Source organism: Pagrus major, chromosome 18 (genome assembly GCF_040436345.1).
Source record: "Pagrus major chromosome 18, Pma_NU_1.0".
Classification (NCBI taxonomy): domain Eukaryota; kingdom Metazoa; phylum Chordata; class Actinopteri; order Spariformes; family Sparidae; genus Pagrus; species Pagrus major.
The window spans coordinates 20096455-20115144 of record NC_133232.1 but is presented as its reverse complement, the minus strand read 5'-3'; the positions used below and the strand labels follow the sequence as shown (position 1 = coordinate 20115144).

The window sequence follows — 18690 nt, the reverse complement described above, 5'->3', positions numbered from 1 at the left end:
AAGGTACAGGGCAGAAATCAGGCATGCACTGAGTCCGGGCCGGTCTGCTTCCTATTGATTCTGTGCTAATGCCAGGCATTTGTCCAAGGCTGGTGTACTGCCACAGTGTCTGTCAGTCAGTCAACAAGTGCTGTAATCAAGTGTGCAGATAAAGCGAGTAACAAGCCAAAACCATCAGAATCCATTACTGATTTCTGTGTGTGACATGAAGATTGATCACTGCTGCACGACCGAGAGATCTCATTGAGAGAGATGGGAGGACGATTCTCACGCTATCGCTTTATGAATTGCATTTCGAGATGCTTCTTTTGATTTGTTTTTGAAGGATATGAAACAATAGCACGCTCAATTGGTCGAGTCTGTTACAGTTAGGTTTCCTCAGAGGCAAATGGGCTGGAAAATCTCATAGAATTGGTGAAATTTATAATAAATGTTTGGGACGCTCGTTTTTATCTTTCTTTCTTTTCATAGATTTACTCAGAGATCAGATAAACAACAACAGAATAAGACACTCAGTCCTGTCTTATTCAGTTTACCAAGGCCAATGTCCTTAACACACTGTAAACTACCGCTACTACTGTAACACGATGTTAACCAAGCATGCTTTGTGTTAGTGGTTAGTTGTGATGTCTTAAAATCAGGGCTGTCATGTCATGGCCTTCTTTTGCACCAATTTTGACTCTTTGCAGGCCATGAAAAAACAAAATAGGCTATTACATTCATTGATTGACTGAATTACCTGATTAATCTATTAAAGATTTACAGACATTTGATTGTGTTATGGCTTCTTCAGAACTTTTGGCCCCTAGGGGACAGAAAAAGACCAAAACAAGCTGACAAATACAGCACAATAGGCATAGCTTATGTTGCTGTGGCTAATGTTAGCAAATACAGTAGTTTTCACACCCTGTAGACACTGATAAACATTTTTTGGAGTCATGTTTGAGGCCACTTTACAAAGGTTAGTGCAATATTTACTGACCTTTTAATATCTGGCTCTGTAGCTAGCTAAATGCTTGACTATGTTTACTAGGTAGTTGCATACTTTGTTTTTAATATCTGGCTCTTTAGCTAGCAGACCTTCCTGTGAGCAGTGTCATGTAGGAACTATATTCTTTCTTCTGAACTACACACTGTCCTTTTTGCGGCTAGGTCCGCGCATTTAGACAGACCGCGGCATATTGGGGCTCTGTTTTGGTCCGCCAATATGACGCCTCGGAGGGTACACTTTTTGCCGCCTCCGTTGCTATGTAAATCCAAGGCGTCAATGTGCCGGCAATTGCGTGACATGGGCAGAGTCGTCGAAGATGTGCACTGTTGTGCAAGCCACAGCCGGGAGTTTTAAAAGCGGGAAACAGCTGATCACAGCAATCAGTTCATCACTTCATCCGTGGACGTCAAGATGAGCAACTGGAAAGCCGCTGAGATCCAGGAGATGCTAACCATCACAGCCGAGAGAATAGTTAACAATCAGATCACGGGGACTGTGAAAGATAGCATCTTGTACGAAAAGGTCGCCGAGGAGCTTAGCCGACGTGGCTTTCGCCGGGAGAAGAAGACGCCCAACTTAGTGCTTCACGTCACGTCACATGTTTACGCCTACCCCGTGTCGGCTTTTTTGAAAAGGAGGAATATTACGCCTCCGTTTCACAAAGACAAGGCGGCAAATTGCAGCCTTTACCTGGCCGCAAACGTGGCGCATTTTCTAACTAAAAGGGGCTACTGATGCCGTGATAGGGAAAGAAAACAGCTGCTACATAAAACTTCACACAACAAGTCTGTGGATTATCTTGAGTAGACTAACCTGGTCATGATTTCTGGAAAAAGACATTGCGGATTAATTTTACAAATGTATTTTTTTTGGCGCTTTGAGCACCTCAATCGGAGTGCCTTCTAGTTTCATTATGTTTGAGAGAAGGCAGCCATCTCTCAAAACTCAGATATTCACATCTTAACAATCTTGATAGATAAACAGCACAAATGTTACAGGGAAGAGGACAAATATACATTTTTGATTTTGGGGTGAACTGTCCCTTTAAGCACCATAAGAGACCTAAAATGCTTGCATTCAAAAATATAGGTGTAGATGAATTTAGCCGCACTAGGCAATGCTTCTCTGCAAATATGACAAAACAGTTGAACCATGAATTTTTGGGCCATATCCAACAACATCCCTACCAGCATTTTTGCTCTCACTGACAGTAGTCCCTGTGGTCGTCCCTGGAGAGCTATCCATGGCAGGTTGACATTGTTTTCGCTTTTCCACATCCACTCCTTGCCCTGCTTGACATATTTTTGTTCTTTTGTCACCTATGCAACAACATACTTTTTTATAGTTGTGCCTCCAGCAGTGTGACGTACACAAGGACTTGACAGCACAAGTGCGGTGTCTCAATTATAGGAATAACACGCTGGTGAGGTTTTTCTTTTTTGTTCCCCCCTCCTCCCTCAAACTGGAGTGGAACCAGCAGATTTTGACGGATTAGCCTCATTATACTCTTCATATTGACTTCTATTAAAAAACCCCAGACAGACACTCACATTATAATCTATGATGAAGACATCTTTAGGAGCAGAAAGGCAGCGTATTCCCTTCTTTCTGTTACATAGTGTCTGTCTGATGGCGATGATATTTTTAACCTAGAACAACAAGCTCCGTGATTTTTTATTCCTCTACTTAGCACTACAGAATATTTAGCCGTCGTTACTCGTGCTATTCTAAGATGTATTTGCATTAATCAGGGTTTTAAAAAAGACCGCATGGCACTCATTTCACATGGGGCACTGCGAGCAAACACACACCCCCAAACACACTGAATTAGACACTATGAAACAGGGTGGGAAAAATATGCATTAATCAAATGTAGCCTCACACGCAGAGAAAAAAACTGAAGTATTGTAATGAAAGGCTGCCCAGCCATTCATGTTTGAGCTAAACCCTCATCATTTTGAACAAAGGCAAGTAAAATTGACCATTCTGGCCTGTATTTATGGGACATCCATCATTCATAAATTAGATAACCTTTTACTTCCTGTGTTTCTTTTGCTCAGGAGTGTAAAGCGCTGCAGCCAGAGTCATAGATTGTATCAGAAATGTTTCTGCTTGATTGGAAACACTGGAAAATATAATTCAGCATAAGCTTCTAATCTTCTATATTTCATTTTGTGGGAGAAGAGGGTTAATGCCTGCCTTCATACTGTGGAAACAATAAGTGGGGAAAGTGATTTTTAAAAAACATGAAGTACCCTGCCTTGGTCTGATAAGTGAGCTCATCCCAAAATCCTAATTGTGTCAAAGGCCGGATTTACCACTTCATTTTCTAAACAAGCACCAGGGCATCGCAACATAGTGCGGTCGCGATCAATCTCATGCGAATATTTCGAGTGTTTGGTAATTTTGCAGCGTGCACAAAAGCCTGGGAGCATGCACCTTTTCTTCAGGGAATAAGTGGCTGTAGCTGTCTGTAAATACATGGTTTAAATCATAACCCCGCTTATCAGCTGCCCGCCAGTCCTGCACTGTGTGAGAGGGAGCAGGGCCAGCATGCAGAGCAAAAGGCCTCTTTCACATTCACAATTCTGAAATTTCATTTAAAAAGCAAACCGGTTTGAAGGATGAATCTTGGAATGGTAAGGCCATTTTCCATTGTCTACTTTCCCCTTTCTAAAACAGCCAAAACTTTCTCTTTTTTTAAACTTTCATTTCAAATGGACATTTGCTTTCAGCTCCCACTAATATTAAAATCACACTCCGAAGTGGAAAACAAAGTGCAATAATCCCCCAGTGGAGGTATTTTCATCCATGTATTGTTTCGTCTAATCCTGTATGACTGACCAAGAATGAATGATTAAGTCTTAAGACCTCTGATTGTTTTCTCAAACATGTTACACTGTTGGACTTGGGACCAAGAGCAAGAAAATTAGATTTAGTCCACTTCTGACTGCATTTGCTTTTTCAAAGGCGCCTTATGTACCAATTTGTAGCAATTTACATGTATTAATCCCTTTTTTAATGGTCATACGTGAGCTGATTGTGATACACAAGCCTGTGTACGATGTGTTTAAGTTGTTTACCGCTGCTTGACTGTGGATTTCTTTGTGAAGGGCTTGAAAAGATGTTCGGCGACAGTCCAAAGGATGTAACTGTATATATGTTTCTCGAGTGCCTCTTTCCGCTCCGCTAACAGAGAGCAACAATAGCTAACATCGATTTAGAAATGGAGTCGGCAAACACAAACTAACAACCGGCTTCCAGCACAATAAGTTTCCACAGAGCCCCTTTAAATGGATCCTCTTAATGGTGCCAAAACACATGAGGTGTTCATTATGTCACCACAGCTTTAAGTCAATTCAAATGTAATATCAGGGGTTCTCAAACGTAATAAATTATCATGAAATGTCCATTTATTACTGAACACATTGGTATGAAAAACTGAGGTTCATTCTTCACCTTGGAAACATCCTAAAACACTGCATGAATGGTTCAAGATCATAATGTAATGTGAGGAATTTATAGAAGTTGGATTACAGCGATTTTGCACAATGGTTGTTCCACCACTTGCTTTATCTACATTTTTAACAGACAAAAAAGTGAGTGACATCAAATAAACATGTATTTAAAAAAGAAAATCCCATTAAACTGGTCTAAATTGTTATAATAAATAATATAGTAGTTAATATTAGTGTATTTTCACTGTGCTGTTGCTCCTCTGGGTGATTGTGTGACCTGCAGGGAATTCACCCTCTGACACAAGTGAACACCTTTTTTTTTTTTTTTTCTTTCTGTTTTATTGTTTTGAAAAATGCAAACACTTATTTACTACAAAATAAAAGCACGTCATAAACATGCTGTGGGTAGTAACGTGGATACTTCTTGCAGTGCGGGAGAATGAATGGACATCCGTGAAATCCCGTGCGTCTCCTGAGGGACCTGTGGGTGCACACTGCAAAAAATACCCACAGATTCACCTGGAGGATGGATCAGTTAGACTATATGTTCAAGCACTGAGTGTGAAAGTGTTTTTGTTTTTGTTTTTGTTTTTTTTAGAGGTGAAGACGTCGCTGGTTGAGGTCCGATGATGCCATTTGCTCTCTGTGCGTGACGGATCCTTAAATATTAGTGATTGGACGATCTGTCAGCTCCTCTGTGAGCGATCTGCTCTGTTCTGCCTTGTTGCTGTGACACTTCTGTGCAGGCATTTCTTTAAAGAAGCAAAAAAAACAAGGAACAAGTGGAATCAGATCGTAGCCCTGTGAGAGAAAAACGCTGTTTTAAGAGAGAGAGAGAGAGATAAAAAAAAAAAAATCCACATCGAGACTCAACAGCTTTCCAAAGACGGGCATATTTTTTACAGTGCGCCTCACGCTGAAGTCATTCTCCGTCTCATACAACAGCAGCCAAGGACAGGAGAGCATCAGCAGAGAGAGGGGAAAGAGGAGAGAGAAAGGTGCCTCCTCTCGCCATTGCGAAATTCCGCCTCGCTGTTCTGTCTCCGTGTCGCTGTGAACGCTGCTCTGACAGGAGGCGACCGGAGTTTGGAGGGAGAGAGACGCGGGGCATTGAACTTCACAACACGGACAAACCTATGCGTGGATTTCGGCTCTTTTTCCCTTCGCCAATGCAAAAGGAAATATGCAGCGAAGCTTCACCATCCTCTACACCAGTTTACTGGGGATGTGCTTGGGTTCAAGCTCAAGTTTCCCAAGTAACATCAATATAGGTGAGAATGGCGCACACGCGTCAGAAGCTTTTTTGTCTCTTGTCTCTATTTCAAGTTTGACTCGTGTCTCTTTTCTGCTCGTTGTCTGTCCCCCCGGTGAGTCCGTTGTGTCCAACATTAACTCCTCGTTCTTTGCTGCTCAACAGGAGGATTGTTCCCAACCGAATCGCACGAATATGAGGTCTTTCGTTTCGCCCTGTCTCACCACCAGGACATCCCCAAACTGGTGCCGCAGGTGGATATGGTCAAGATGGGGAATAGCTTCTCCATGACATATGCCTGTAAGTAGGCTCTTATATCTTCCCACATTCAGCCTCCATCCTCTCGATCTGTGTATCGACTTGCGTAAAGAGCGTAAAAACTCCACGGGTGTTAAACCCGCACCGGCTTTAGTCGCATGTACAGTATTTTAGGCCTACTGCAAAGATCCGTGTGTGTTTGTAGGGTTTCTTAACTGTTGCGTGGGACCGAGAAGGACTTCTTGTCACTGCTTTCCTCGGCATGATTGCACCGTGATTTTGCGCTCCGGGAGAAGCCACGGGGATTTCAAATCAGCCTCTGCAGCAGCAGCAGCATCAGATCCTACAGTCATATAACATCAGCTTTTACAGCCATGTGAATTTTAAAACGGCTGCCACTGATCCCTATGCGTCTTTCCATCCTTAAACCGACGTGGAAAACAAAGAGCCAGGGCGCAGATCAGGGCTCTCAGGCTGATGTGAACAAAGAGGGGAAACGACTTTAAATGCATTTCTAATTAGCCACGGATCACAATCCGATTATCTCTTTCTGGCTGAACACACACTATTAAACCTCTTCCCCCCTAAAACCTTTACAAAGGCACACGCAAAAATACACATTTCAACTTTGAGGACTTTAGGATTACCTGCCTGATCTTGCTGATCCGATCTTCATTAATGCGGGCTATATATGGATTTGTAACAGCCACATCTTATTAAATCTTTAATTAATTCATGTGAGGAATAATTGTGACATCGTGGATTAGAAAAGTGGCATGTTGGCAGCAGGACGCCAGATTTATGGTCAACAAGTTTAAAAATCATTATCCTGAGTCTTTGGTCTGAGCAATGGGGCCGCCATTCTCCTGTGGGTGATAATGTGTGCCATTACACCAGACAAACAATTACTCCATGTCTGAGCTTTACAAAAGAAATGCCAGTCTAAATTGTTTCTTCTTCGTTAACCCTGCACTTATCCCTCCTTTGTATTCTGACAAGATTTTGGTCGCCCTCGAGACCTTTCAGCCGTGTTTTTCCTCATTCCATCCTCGACTCCTCTGAATATGCCCGTGGCTCACTCACATTCACTATCGTGAAGGCGCACACTTCCAGGAGATACCCTTTGACAACCAGCCTTCCTGTCTCCCTGCCACGGGTGTGATGTTGCCTCAGTGACAGACATTTGATTACTTCTTTCAGACACTGAATGTTGCATCTCAACTTTGAAACCTGTGCAGAATTTAAAAACGGATCTTTATTCCATATCCGCTGGCTCTGAAAGCAGTCACAGTTATCAATCGTAGCTCACAGAATCAACAATGTGCGGGGAAAAAATGATGCAGTTTTATACAAATACAAGAAATACACACATGGCTGACTCAGAGAGAAAGCAAATCTGAAGGACTTCCTCGCTGTAACCTTTAAATTTCCTGGTTCGGTATGTTGAATAGCGCCAGATGTCTGGTAGAGACGACGCATTAAAATGCTTTCTAGGTTGATTATTGAATACTGTCACTGCACCAGACACTCACTCTATTTGTCTGCTTGTTGATTAGTTTGTTTCTGTACAAAATAACAGATAAGGAAAGCTAAACCAAGCACGTTGAGCCTAAAGAAAACAAACCCTAATAAACATCAAATCTCCATATCTACACACGGTTGGACAAACATTATCATTGGAAAATTAATTAACTTCAAATTTTCACTTCAAAATATATGACACACACTATGGTCGTATAGTGCGAGGAGCTTGCAGTAGAAACCAGGAGTTAGCACAATGTTCGGGGAAGTGGAGCTTGGAAATGACACTGCAGACGGTAGGTTACTTGAGTTCAACCTCACCAGCTGCTGGGAAGGATATCGGCATTGCTGGCCACTCGTCAGGTGGCTGCCGGAGAAACTGAGGCCAGTGTGACCAAACCAACTTGGAGTTGACAGCCTGACAAGTCTCTTGCCACAAAAGCTGTCGTTTGTGGAGTTGTTCTTTCCATCCAAGTACTGCCAGTCCTCGTGATTCCTCAGCTCCAGGATTTTGGGTGCTAACAAAAACCTTGTAGTAGCACGACTCGCCTTAAGCCCAGTTAAGACGGTGGAGGAGCCAGGACACAGCTTAACCTGACGGATTGGAAAGCTGAGCCGTGTCTTCAGCACCTGAGCTAATTGGGCACCAGTTAAAACAGTACACAGTTCTAGCCTTTGGATAGACTCCTGTTTTTTGGTGCTACTCTAGATGTTGCTGCAAGGACTGTGACCTGAACAAGTGAGCAACTCTCTGATGGGTTGCTAAAGACATGAATGTCTCTCTTTTTCTCTGATGTGTCCATATTTGGGCTCTCTTTCACATTCTCTTTTCCTGTCTCACAGACGTTGGGACAATATACCCTAAGGGGCCAAAGTGGCTCGCTAAAATCTTACAGATACTCTGCATGGTGATCATGGTGTCATCAGTGGGATGGTGCTTGTCCATTTGACGCCAATCAAAGTCAAATTTGGATTCATAGGACTCTATATCATCATGATTCATCCAAACGTCACTGCTGGTAGATCTGGCATCCGCAGGAAGGTGGCTGAGGACAGACGGGTTACTTCTCGCCCACTGCCTCAGGTTGAAGCCTCCAGTGGCCAAGAGATTGCAAGGCTTCACTGCCAAGGCTTTGGACTCTTCTAAACCTTCTCCCTTCTAGAGACAGTTGCCCACATAAAATTACTTTTCCACCATCTCACGAACACACTCTCTTGGTTGGCTGTGATAACAAATGTACTGTGTGACTGTTCTACAGTACTTATTTTGGTCAACATGGGCTGTGAGTGGTCTCAGATTGGAGCACCTGCCACTCTGGGTGTATTTTCCTTCTGAAGATCTGTCCATAAAAACCAAAGAAGAGTCTTATCTGCAGGGAGAGGTCTCACATGGTAGAACCATTTTGGTGCTGGAGATGGCCAACTTGTGTTCACAAAACTGTGTTTAGTTTCTTCCCCTGGTTCTGGGATTAGTAGTTTAATACTGATCTGTTCTCCTTTATTGTGTTGCACTAACTGGTTTGGGCTCCATAGTGTGCTTCACCTCTTCAGGCTGCAATCTAACAATGTAACCACAGCCCAGTTTAGGAATTACAGCCCTGAATGCTTGAGTTTGGATAGGATTTTTGATCAACCACCTCACGTACTTCTGAGAAGTGGCAGAGTTGCAATCTTGGGGGCTTGTGAGGGAACAATACCCTGTACTCGCAGGAGCGGTGTGGCACAAAGGCGTACCCTATCAGCGTCCACCCTTACTGTCTTAGTCTCAAAGATGATGACAGCCTAATTGTCCTGTCTGGAGAACTTTGGTGCTGTGACAGCTGAGGGACAGTGAAAGGAGGTAAAATAACACTGCTGGACATTTTTTCCCACTGAGAAGGTACTTGTAATGCCCAGCCTGAATGGGTTTTGACTTGCTGGGCATCCATGGGGGGCGCTATCCGGACAGGCTCTGTGGGTCTGATAAGGTAAAGAAAATCTTTGCCAAGCTGCAGTGTTACATATTTTTTGGGGTAAATTTTCACCTTTATTGAAAAGATTGAGAGTGAAGAGGTAGACAGGAAATGGGTAAGAGAAAGGGGGACATGACACACAACAAAGGTCACCAGCTGGAATTGATATGCTGTTATGCAGCATTGCTCACAATTCATTTGGTGTTTTTGAGGCGATTGTAGTGAGACAATAGGGGAGCAGCGATGGGCTGTGTTTGCTCTGCGAGACCCAGGGCTCTACCCGTGAGAGATTTCTCAATCCAGAGATTGCGAAGATCCCTGTAGCCCTGTGAATGGTCTCTGTATCTTTCCCGATGTTTGCGTGGAGGAGTAACTCTTCAGGTTCTCCTTCCAATCCAAGTCGACAGGCCGCACTGTGTGACAGAATTTGACTCTCAGTCCCATTAGGTATCACAGTATAAGCCTCCATACGCTTGTCTCCATGAGTCAGTTGAATCTTTGCAACCTTGAGCAAAACCTTCCATTTCCCCAAGGAACGCCTTACACAGAGAGTCTACTCGACTGTATTTATGTCTTTGTCTGGTGGCGTATTTGCTGTGTCTTGTCTTTCTCTGGCAAGTTATCATTTACATCATGTTGTATTAAGAGATGTCTGCAGCTTAATGTCTTGTAGTTTCCCTTCAGTGTGCATTTTGCAGCCGGATAACTTCGACCACAGTGTCAGCACCGGTCATTGCTCTTAATCTATGTCCTCATCTCTTCCCAGGCCTCACACTTAATGACTGCTTGGGTTGCCGGAACTAAAGATTGAATGTGACTCAGTGGCACCTCATTAGGTTCCAGGGTTTCAGGGGGGTCCACCTTCCACCTTTATTGCAGTTTGGTTGGCTTTCTGGTCCCCCATTCTAGTACTCTGTAGTGTATGAAGCCGTGGCTTTGGAACTGGAACCGTTATTAAGTTAAGCTCCTCCTCTGTCAATGTAGAAACCCTCAGCCGATGATCAGCCTTGCTTGCCATGAGTTGCTCCATTTTTTGTTCTATTTCACTTAATATCTTAAAAACTCAAGGACACTGCACTTGTGTACAGCACAGTTCTGTAATCTCTTTCCTCACCTCATCTTTGCGCCTTTGCAATCTCATCTCTGTCGCTAGTCAGCTTAATGACAATTCTCATGCACTGGAATCTCAACATCTGCGCTGTCCCTTGTTAAGGTCATAGTCTTCTTTATAACTGGGCCCATGGATATTGAAGGCTCAAAGGATCAATTTAGATTTAACCAATTTAAAGAAAGTCTTACAAACTGACTCTGTATAACCTTCAAATGTTCTGGTTCTGAATGTTGAATGGCCATAAACGTCTGGTAAGGGGTGAGGCATTATATGGTTTTCTGAGATATTTATGTATTACATAATTCTGTTACAACACCAGAGAACACACACTTGCCCCCTTGTTGGTGTTAGTTCTACACAAAAGAACAGCTGTATACAAAGTATATAGGAGCTAAAGTAAATAAACACATGTTAACAAGTAAGCAAATCTCCACGTCTACCACAGAGGTTTAATGTAATGTGGTTGTTGCAGTTCTTATGAGATGCAGTTATGAGCACAGAATTGGATTTGAAATAAAGCATTATGTGCAGCAGCACCAATGCAGATTTATAGACGTTAAGTGCTGGCTGCTGCTGAATGTTGAGCCCGATCACTAAAAGAAAATTTACTCCTGTCTGTTAGAGTATAGCGCCTATATCCCTGCATTTTCCCTTTATTTAGTGTAGTTCTCCTACCTGTCCATAAAAAACACAGACTTTATGAAGTTCATTCTGTCCAGAGTTGTTTTTATAGTGTGAATAATTTGCAAGGATATCGTTGAAAATACAATAAGAGCTGCAGAAACCTGGACAATCCCTAGCGACACCCCAACCCTTCCCTCGCCCCCCAGCCATTTAGGCCAGGGAGCCAGGCATAGCTGTGTAATGAAATGTAAACACACCCAAGATGCCCTCATTAATGAGATGGTCCTGTGCTCGGAAGGGAATGTGATGTGAATATGAGGGTCAGGCTGCTGCTGAACATTTCCAGGGATGTCGCTAGTGGATCAAATATGGTGCCTATAGCAGCAGAGAGGGATGTGGAGAGGGAGAGAGAGCACAATGATGTCTTAGTCACAGCGTACACTGAGTGGAGAGGCAGCAGCAAACATACAGGAGGTTGGTAAAGAACAATATGGCCATTTGGACTCAAATAGCTCACATGCAGCATGTACCTTCTCTTTACTGCTTTTATTTTGTCTTTTTAATCAGCTAATTGCTTTCAAAATCCATTTAACAATCAGGTAAAAGTATAAAAACAGATCTTTCCTGGTCTGAAAGATTTCAGGAAACATCTTGAAACTGATTATCTGATCAGGGCTCACTGCCAATATTCAGTTTTTAGCTGATTTACACTACATCTTGTCACTTTCAGCACTCAGGATGTCCACAGATCTTCCCTCCATCTAGTCACCCCTCTCAGTCCTCTGCACGATGCCATCAAATATGACATCTTTTCTTCATCGTGTCACGCATATCACTGCAGTCCATGGGTATGATGGTGGGCTGTGGTACAAGCATGTCAGAAAGATTCACAGCGGAGGGAGACGGCTTGAATGAAAGTGACACCTCTTCATGCTGTGTGTCACTCGTTCTAACAGAGTATTGGATGTGGAGGCTATAGAGACATGTTTTTGAGGGAAAAGAAGGGCTCCAGGGCCTGTTTATAATGAGTCAGATGAGAAAAGCAGCCTATTCCTGGATTTCTTTATAATGCGACCGAGTGGAGGAGTGTGTGTATGCATCTGGGTGCCCATTCTGGCATCTGTGTAGGATGTCTTGACTGAGTGACAGTTCACCTCTGTAAGTGTGTGTGAGTGTGGGAACGTGCCCGGGGCTCTTGGGGCCCACAAGTGTGAAAAGCAGCGGGTGAATGGGCCCTTGTGCACGGGTATGAATGGAGCTCCGGATGAGGGTGATACTCATCAGCTGGCTCTTATGACTAGCCACTTCCTCCACAAGCAAGCCCTCCCACCACACACACACACACACACATACTTGCTGGCACCTGCCTGATGAGCAGGAGAAAAGGGTCGAGAGGTCGGGGAGTTGGGTGGACTAGGGCAAAGGTGAATGAGAAAACGAAGAGGAGAGACGAAACAAAACATAAGAGATAGAAACATTGAATGTTGATGGTGAAGTGATTCATCTTATTTCCCGCCTGTGGAGTCATCAGGGTAGTAATGACGACGGCAACACTGTCTGCATAATGTGAGACTGAATACTGGAGCTCATTTGCATTCCCCTGTCTTCTTTATGGCTTTCACATACACAAAACAACTGGTACACCTGCGTTCTCGGCACTTGTTTGTATGGATCATGGCTCATTTTCTATATGCGCCTTTGTTTTCACAATTTCAGTGAAAGCACTTGCTGGATTGACTCATTTTTACATGTTTCCTGCGGTTAAAAATAACTGCTAGGGATGCTGTGTGTACATGGAGAATATTAGTCACAGTCCCCCTCAGTTAGATATCACATTACCATAATCTGCTATTGACTTGGTTTATAATAAGGACGTCACTGAATCGCTAGCTTCATGTCAAATCCCCTGCAGGCTCACGCCTGTATTATCTACTTTTCTCTTTGATATCCTACATGTGTGTGGTGAGATTCAGGCTAAGCTTTGGCTATTTTTGGTTGAAAAACTGCCTGCAGAATATTGCACCTGGCAACAAAATGTAACATCTCACACTATGGAATTTGAATTATATGTACATTTAGCGCTGTGAGTCACTAGCACGGTTGCGTTTGATTTTGTGTCCAGTTCAGCCGCCCTGATAATAAACCTTTCATTAGAGACTAATTAGTGTTCATGGAATAGACAATTTGTGTTGTCACTGCGATATAGGCAGCAGTATTTCCTGGGGTCTATGAAGGCCGGTTAGAGAGGACTGGAGGAAGATCTACGAGGCAGCCATGATCAATGAATTGAGTACAGAGGCCTGCCGAGCTGATCAATACAGCAAGGATGGGAGGAGGGGGGTTGCTTCCCTCCGGGCAGGCCTATAGGATTGATATGAATTACTGTTGGGTGATGGGATGTATGTAGTTCTTTGTCACAGAGAGAGTGTACAGGTAGAGGTCAAATCCAGGGGTGGTCAAACGTCAGTGGTAAATCAAGTCCTAAAGGGTTGGAAATAGACTTTATCAGTGATGCGAGCGAAATTAACTTTTAATAACGGGTATAAACAATTAAAGTTATAATTATATTTTCATGGTGTTGAATTTAATTATGAAGATATCAAACAAATTGGATGTCTTCAGTTAAGTTTTGCTTGCAGAGGAGAAAATTTCCCCATTTATCGCAAAGAAATATGCGGTGTCAGATCGATGTAGATAATCAGGGAATATTGAGCAAAAAGCTGCAGTTAGTCTGGTAGTGTAATGTTAAATATAGCTGGACACTGGTAGGATCAATCACTCCCAAATGAGAAGAATCAGGGAGTTGAGCTTGGTGTCTACACGTTTTGATTTCTTTTCACGTACCATGCTAAATCTGCAAGTCAAAGTTTATGAAATAAAATGTTCATCGAAAGTCTCTGAGAGGCAAAGAGACGAAGTGTGACTCAACATAAAAAGGATAATTCCAGGTTATTACAGCTTATTTCTGTAATTTCGTCCATCGTTCCTTTTTGACTAGTAATAACATTGTACCCTTCAAGTTAAGTGCTGAGATCCGGGCACAGACAGTTGGGTAGACTTTAAACACACCCCAGGGTTAACCAAACCAATTAGAAAGAGAGAAAAAAAGGAAATGGTCCAATTATTACCCAAACTTCTGATTCTACTTTGACCTATTGCACTCCGTGTGATTTTACTTTCAGTTTTACCTCAAAATAAATTATTTTAGATTAATGGTTCCAAACCTTTTAGCTTGTGACCCTTCAAACACAGTCACTGCTTCTGTTAGTGGGTTATGACTATGTCAACCAAAAGAGGATATTTTTTCACTTGGAGATGTGATTTTTTTCTTGTAGGATAAATGTTCTTTTTCCTAGCCTGTTAATCTTCTTGTGACTGCTCAGATTTATCGTCCAACCGCTTGGGCAGTTCCCAAGCCTGAGATTGGAAATCACTGTTTTAGATAACCTAACTTAAATGTCGGCTTTGCTGACTGCTCGTCTTTTTTGTTTTTATCTTCACCAAAGAGTTTATGTTTTCACTTTTGTCCATTTGTTTGTCTGTTTGTTGTTTGATCTCCTTGTTTATTGGTTTTTTGGTTGGTTGGTTGGTTGGTTGGTTGCATGGTATGTTTGTCAGCGGGATTACACAAATACTACTGAACAGATTTCCACAAAAAATTGCAGGAGGATGGGGACGGACCAGGAAGTTTTCTCATTTTCTTCAACATTGAGTGATAATGAATCACTTGTTGATACTTTGTTACGCATGGATCTTGAGGTGTATTTAGTTGGCTGGTATCTATGAGTGAGTACAATTTGATGCAGATCTTAAATCTGGCTATCTTGAATTATGGTCAAGCAGTTGCAGGTGGTTTCAAATTTTGTGTGAGGCTATCAATTGTGATGAAGTGTGAAGTTGATTTAATAAAAGGGAGCTGTTGGGCCTTGGCGGAGGTATGCACTCTACTGGATGCCATACTATTTTTTTCCATTGGACTTAAGTGTGGCACTGTAGCTGTATTGCCAGATCTTATCAATTGCTTCAATGAGTTGAGAACCAAAATGTTGGCCATAACTATAAAAATCCATCCACCATCCCTCAACATGCGTGAGAAAACCATTGTAGCCATGTTATGTTTCCTTGTGCGTCTGGCTACTGCCACAGTTGCCTTTAGTTTTCCTCATCAGAGTAGTTTCTTGCTCTAACAACTAAACAGAAATGGGTGCGAACATGTGAGTCTGCATTGTGAAGTTGTGTGGTCGCACACTTGCACACACACAATAGCTAACAAGAGACTGAGCTGGAGCAGATGCTTTTAATGTATTATTCAATGCAACACTTCCAAAGCTATCACTCCATGGAGTTATAAGCATAAATATGTAATAATATCTCTAAAAAAAAGACATTTCTACCAATTCTGTTAAGCACTGAAATGCTTAAAATTAGAAGCTATAAATATCCAACATTTTATTCTGTATTTCTTACATTTTCTTCTTTCTTTTTTGCTCCATTCTCACCCTCCAGGGGCAAACAACACCACTGAAAGGAGTGTCTCAGCTGGGATGTATGTGTTATGAGGAACAGGGTGGGGGGTGGAGGTTAAGCCACATTTCCAGACCCAGTGGCTGGTGTCAGTGAGGCTCTGGGGTGTTGTATTTTATTGTGTAGCTACCGTGTCAGTCATTGAGGTACAGCTGTGGTGACTGACTTCCACAGTGCATGCGTGTCAGAGGGATTACCGACTGTTCGACGTGTTATTGAACAAGTTGGACGAATAGCAGATCACCGCTCCCTCCTGACTCTTTGGGACATGACAGTTATTTGTCGAGGAGAAAACAAATAGAATGGGGAGGAAAAAAAAAACAACAACTGACGGTTGTTCTCCAGGGCTAGAGTCTGGCAGGTGCTAGTTTGATGAATGAGAAGGCTTGGATTTTTTGCTCCGGAGCGCCAGGGATAGAGAATGGCCCATAGCAATCAATGTAGATCAGCCAAAACGGCTCCCCAAGCAGCAGAGTGATAGAGTGTGGAGCAGAAGGGGGATAGAGATTGTTTCTGTGTTGCGCGTGCCCTTTTTGCTTTGCAAAAGAAAGGAAGAGGGGATGTGCGCACGGGGCAGGGGTGACGGAAGACAGAAATGGTTGGGAAGGGGAAAATAAGCATCCTGTCATTTAATCCCACCCGCTGCATGACCATTTTCTAAGAACCACTCGCCACATAAAAGTAACCCTGATGGCGAGCCGGTGCCTCGAGGTTTGTCAATTCGGTTGTGTTGACAAGAAACCAGTCTTTATCACACACACGCCTCCGAACACACACGCGATACCGACGGCAGTGTCCACTCTGGTTCTATTTGTTCTCCTCTTTCTAAGCCTGCTCCGAACCCTTCTCTGTATGCATGCACACTCACCAAGTATTTAAAACAAATCTGTCGTCCCTGGAGGTAATGGCAGCTGGGACGTGGAGGTCTGAGCTAAGACGTGTGGGGCTGGCAATTAGAAAACAATGTGTTCGGGGATGAGGACCAGGATTTGTGCAGCGGGGTGGAGGGACGAGCGAGCGCCGGCTGACGGCAGCTGTCATGGTTTTGCAGCAAAGACAGAAGCGGAGTCCCTCTTTTTTGTCGTACAGCACATCTCGGGAGCTTCTGTGTACTTTAATGAGGAACAAAGCCTACAAGCATATTAAACAGCGAGACATGGTGTAACTGCTCTTACGATGACAGCACAAGACTGCTGTTGTCAACTGCACAGCCGCTGATGCTCTCAGTACTAAATGACTGCCTTGCCATGTTGCTGGAGGTCGGAAAAGCAAACAAGATAAAACACACACATCCAAACACACTCACAGGCATTACGGTTGGACAATAAGACATTAAATTCCATGACGATATGTCTCATGGATGTGTCAGACCTTTGTGGCTAATTTTAAAAGTTTCACTGAGACAAACTAGTGCAAGTTTTCTGTTTTCGCACTGTTCCTCCACACATTTTTCAAGACAAAGGCTCCTTGACCTCAGACATAGGTGGATTAAAGCAGGTTTCTCAGTTCTAGCTGCCAACCGTCAATTTTGTTGACTGAAATGACCCTGTCGTGAGCATATTTTGTTGTAGCTAGCTGTGAAAAGTGGACTTTTGGTGTTTTTTTGGAATTACCAAGTAGTTAGCCAGTTAGCCCCGCATGCAACATATGCAGCTTATTGTCATAGCAGATAAACATAGCCTGCTGCTTAATTCACACAAAGGACACATACAGTTTGCAATGGTAACAGTGACAGATTTACTGTTGAAAATTCAAAAAAATGTTTGATTTTGTCGGCTGAAATAACCATATTTTGAGCATATTTTGTTGTTGCTAGCTTGCTAGTTCATTATCATTAGCTTCATGAGAGTTGGTTTAGAACTTTGCATTAGCATTAGCATTAGCATTAGCGTTAGCATTACCAGGGAGTTAGCCAGTTAGCCCTGCATGCTAACATTTGCAGCAGATAAACATAGCCTACTGTTTAATTCATTCCCTACACTTTTTGCTCTTGTGATTTGGGTTTTGTTCGTATTAATAAAACAACACCCTCCAAATTATTTGTATAGGCTAATGCCCAGATCTACAGGCTGGCTGTGCTACGGTTGCTAAGCTTGCTAAGAATATATATCATACATACCCTACCCCTGCCTGATTGATTAGTCAACAAACAGAAAATGAATTTCCATTAATACAATTTTCAATAAAACTTTCAATAATCAAGCAAAAGTGTGAAATGTGAGCTTTTTAAATGAAAGAATTTGCTTCTTTTATAAAGATGTAACCTTGAGGAACTGTCTGGGAAATTATGACGGCCATTTCAGTGTTATATGACATTAAAAACATTTTCAGTGTTACTGATTAATCAAAAAATAATAATAATTGTTACTTGCACCTCTAGTTGTTTGTTGTAAGAAAATGAAAATGCAGCGTTTCTGGCTGTAACTCAGAGATTCTGCTCAGGTCCATCATGAACACCTCCTCTCATTTCCCAGCGGCTCGGCTGGAATTTGCCGAAGACAGTTGTTAATTTATACAACGTTTCCTAATGAATTAGCATGCAGATTGTGTGTTCGTCTCTTCTTGCTCCACATATCCACCTCCATCACTTCTTCTGTCAGAGAAATGGAAGTGTGTGAGCGCAACTGTCCCTCTGCACCTGTCGACACTGATACACAGATGGGGAGATAATTGCTAAGGGATGATTGTTAAGGAGATAATTGGAGTTTCCATACCCCCTGACAGGAGTTGGTCTGAGCTGGGTTTCTGACCCGCTGCCCAGGTAAGCATTTATTCAGCAGGCGGCAGGGCTCCTCTGCAAACCAGATTGGAAACATGGCGACAAAACAGTGAGGAGGAGAGACAATGGCCTAGCGTGAGAGGGTTAGAGAGTGAGGCACAGGATGTTGGGAGCTGAGGGGAGTGCTCTCACACCCTCGATTACCCATTTAATGAGGCAACGCCGTGCCATTGTTTTATTACTTTGAGGAAATAGGAGAAATCTAGATTTCGCAGTGTGG

At 42.9% G+C, this 18690-nt stretch overlaps 1 protein-coding gene across 5 annotated transcripts in view; it reads left to right on the top strand.

Moving 5' to 3' along the window:
* Nucleotides 1-5632: 5632 nt before the first annotated feature.
* Nucleotides 5633-18690, top strand: part of gria1a (glutamate receptor, ionotropic, AMPA 1a) — a 76102-nt gene continuing 63044 nt past the window's right edge. For all 5 annotated transcript variants that reach the window (XM_073486846.1, XM_073486845.1, XM_073486849.1 and 2 more), the window contains exons 1-2: nt 5633-5720; nt 5867-6001. In XM_073486846.1, the coding sequence (XP_073342947.1) occupies nt 5633-5720; nt 5867-6001 (223 nt within the window). The remainder of the gene's footprint in view (nt 5721-5866; nt 6002-18690) is intronic.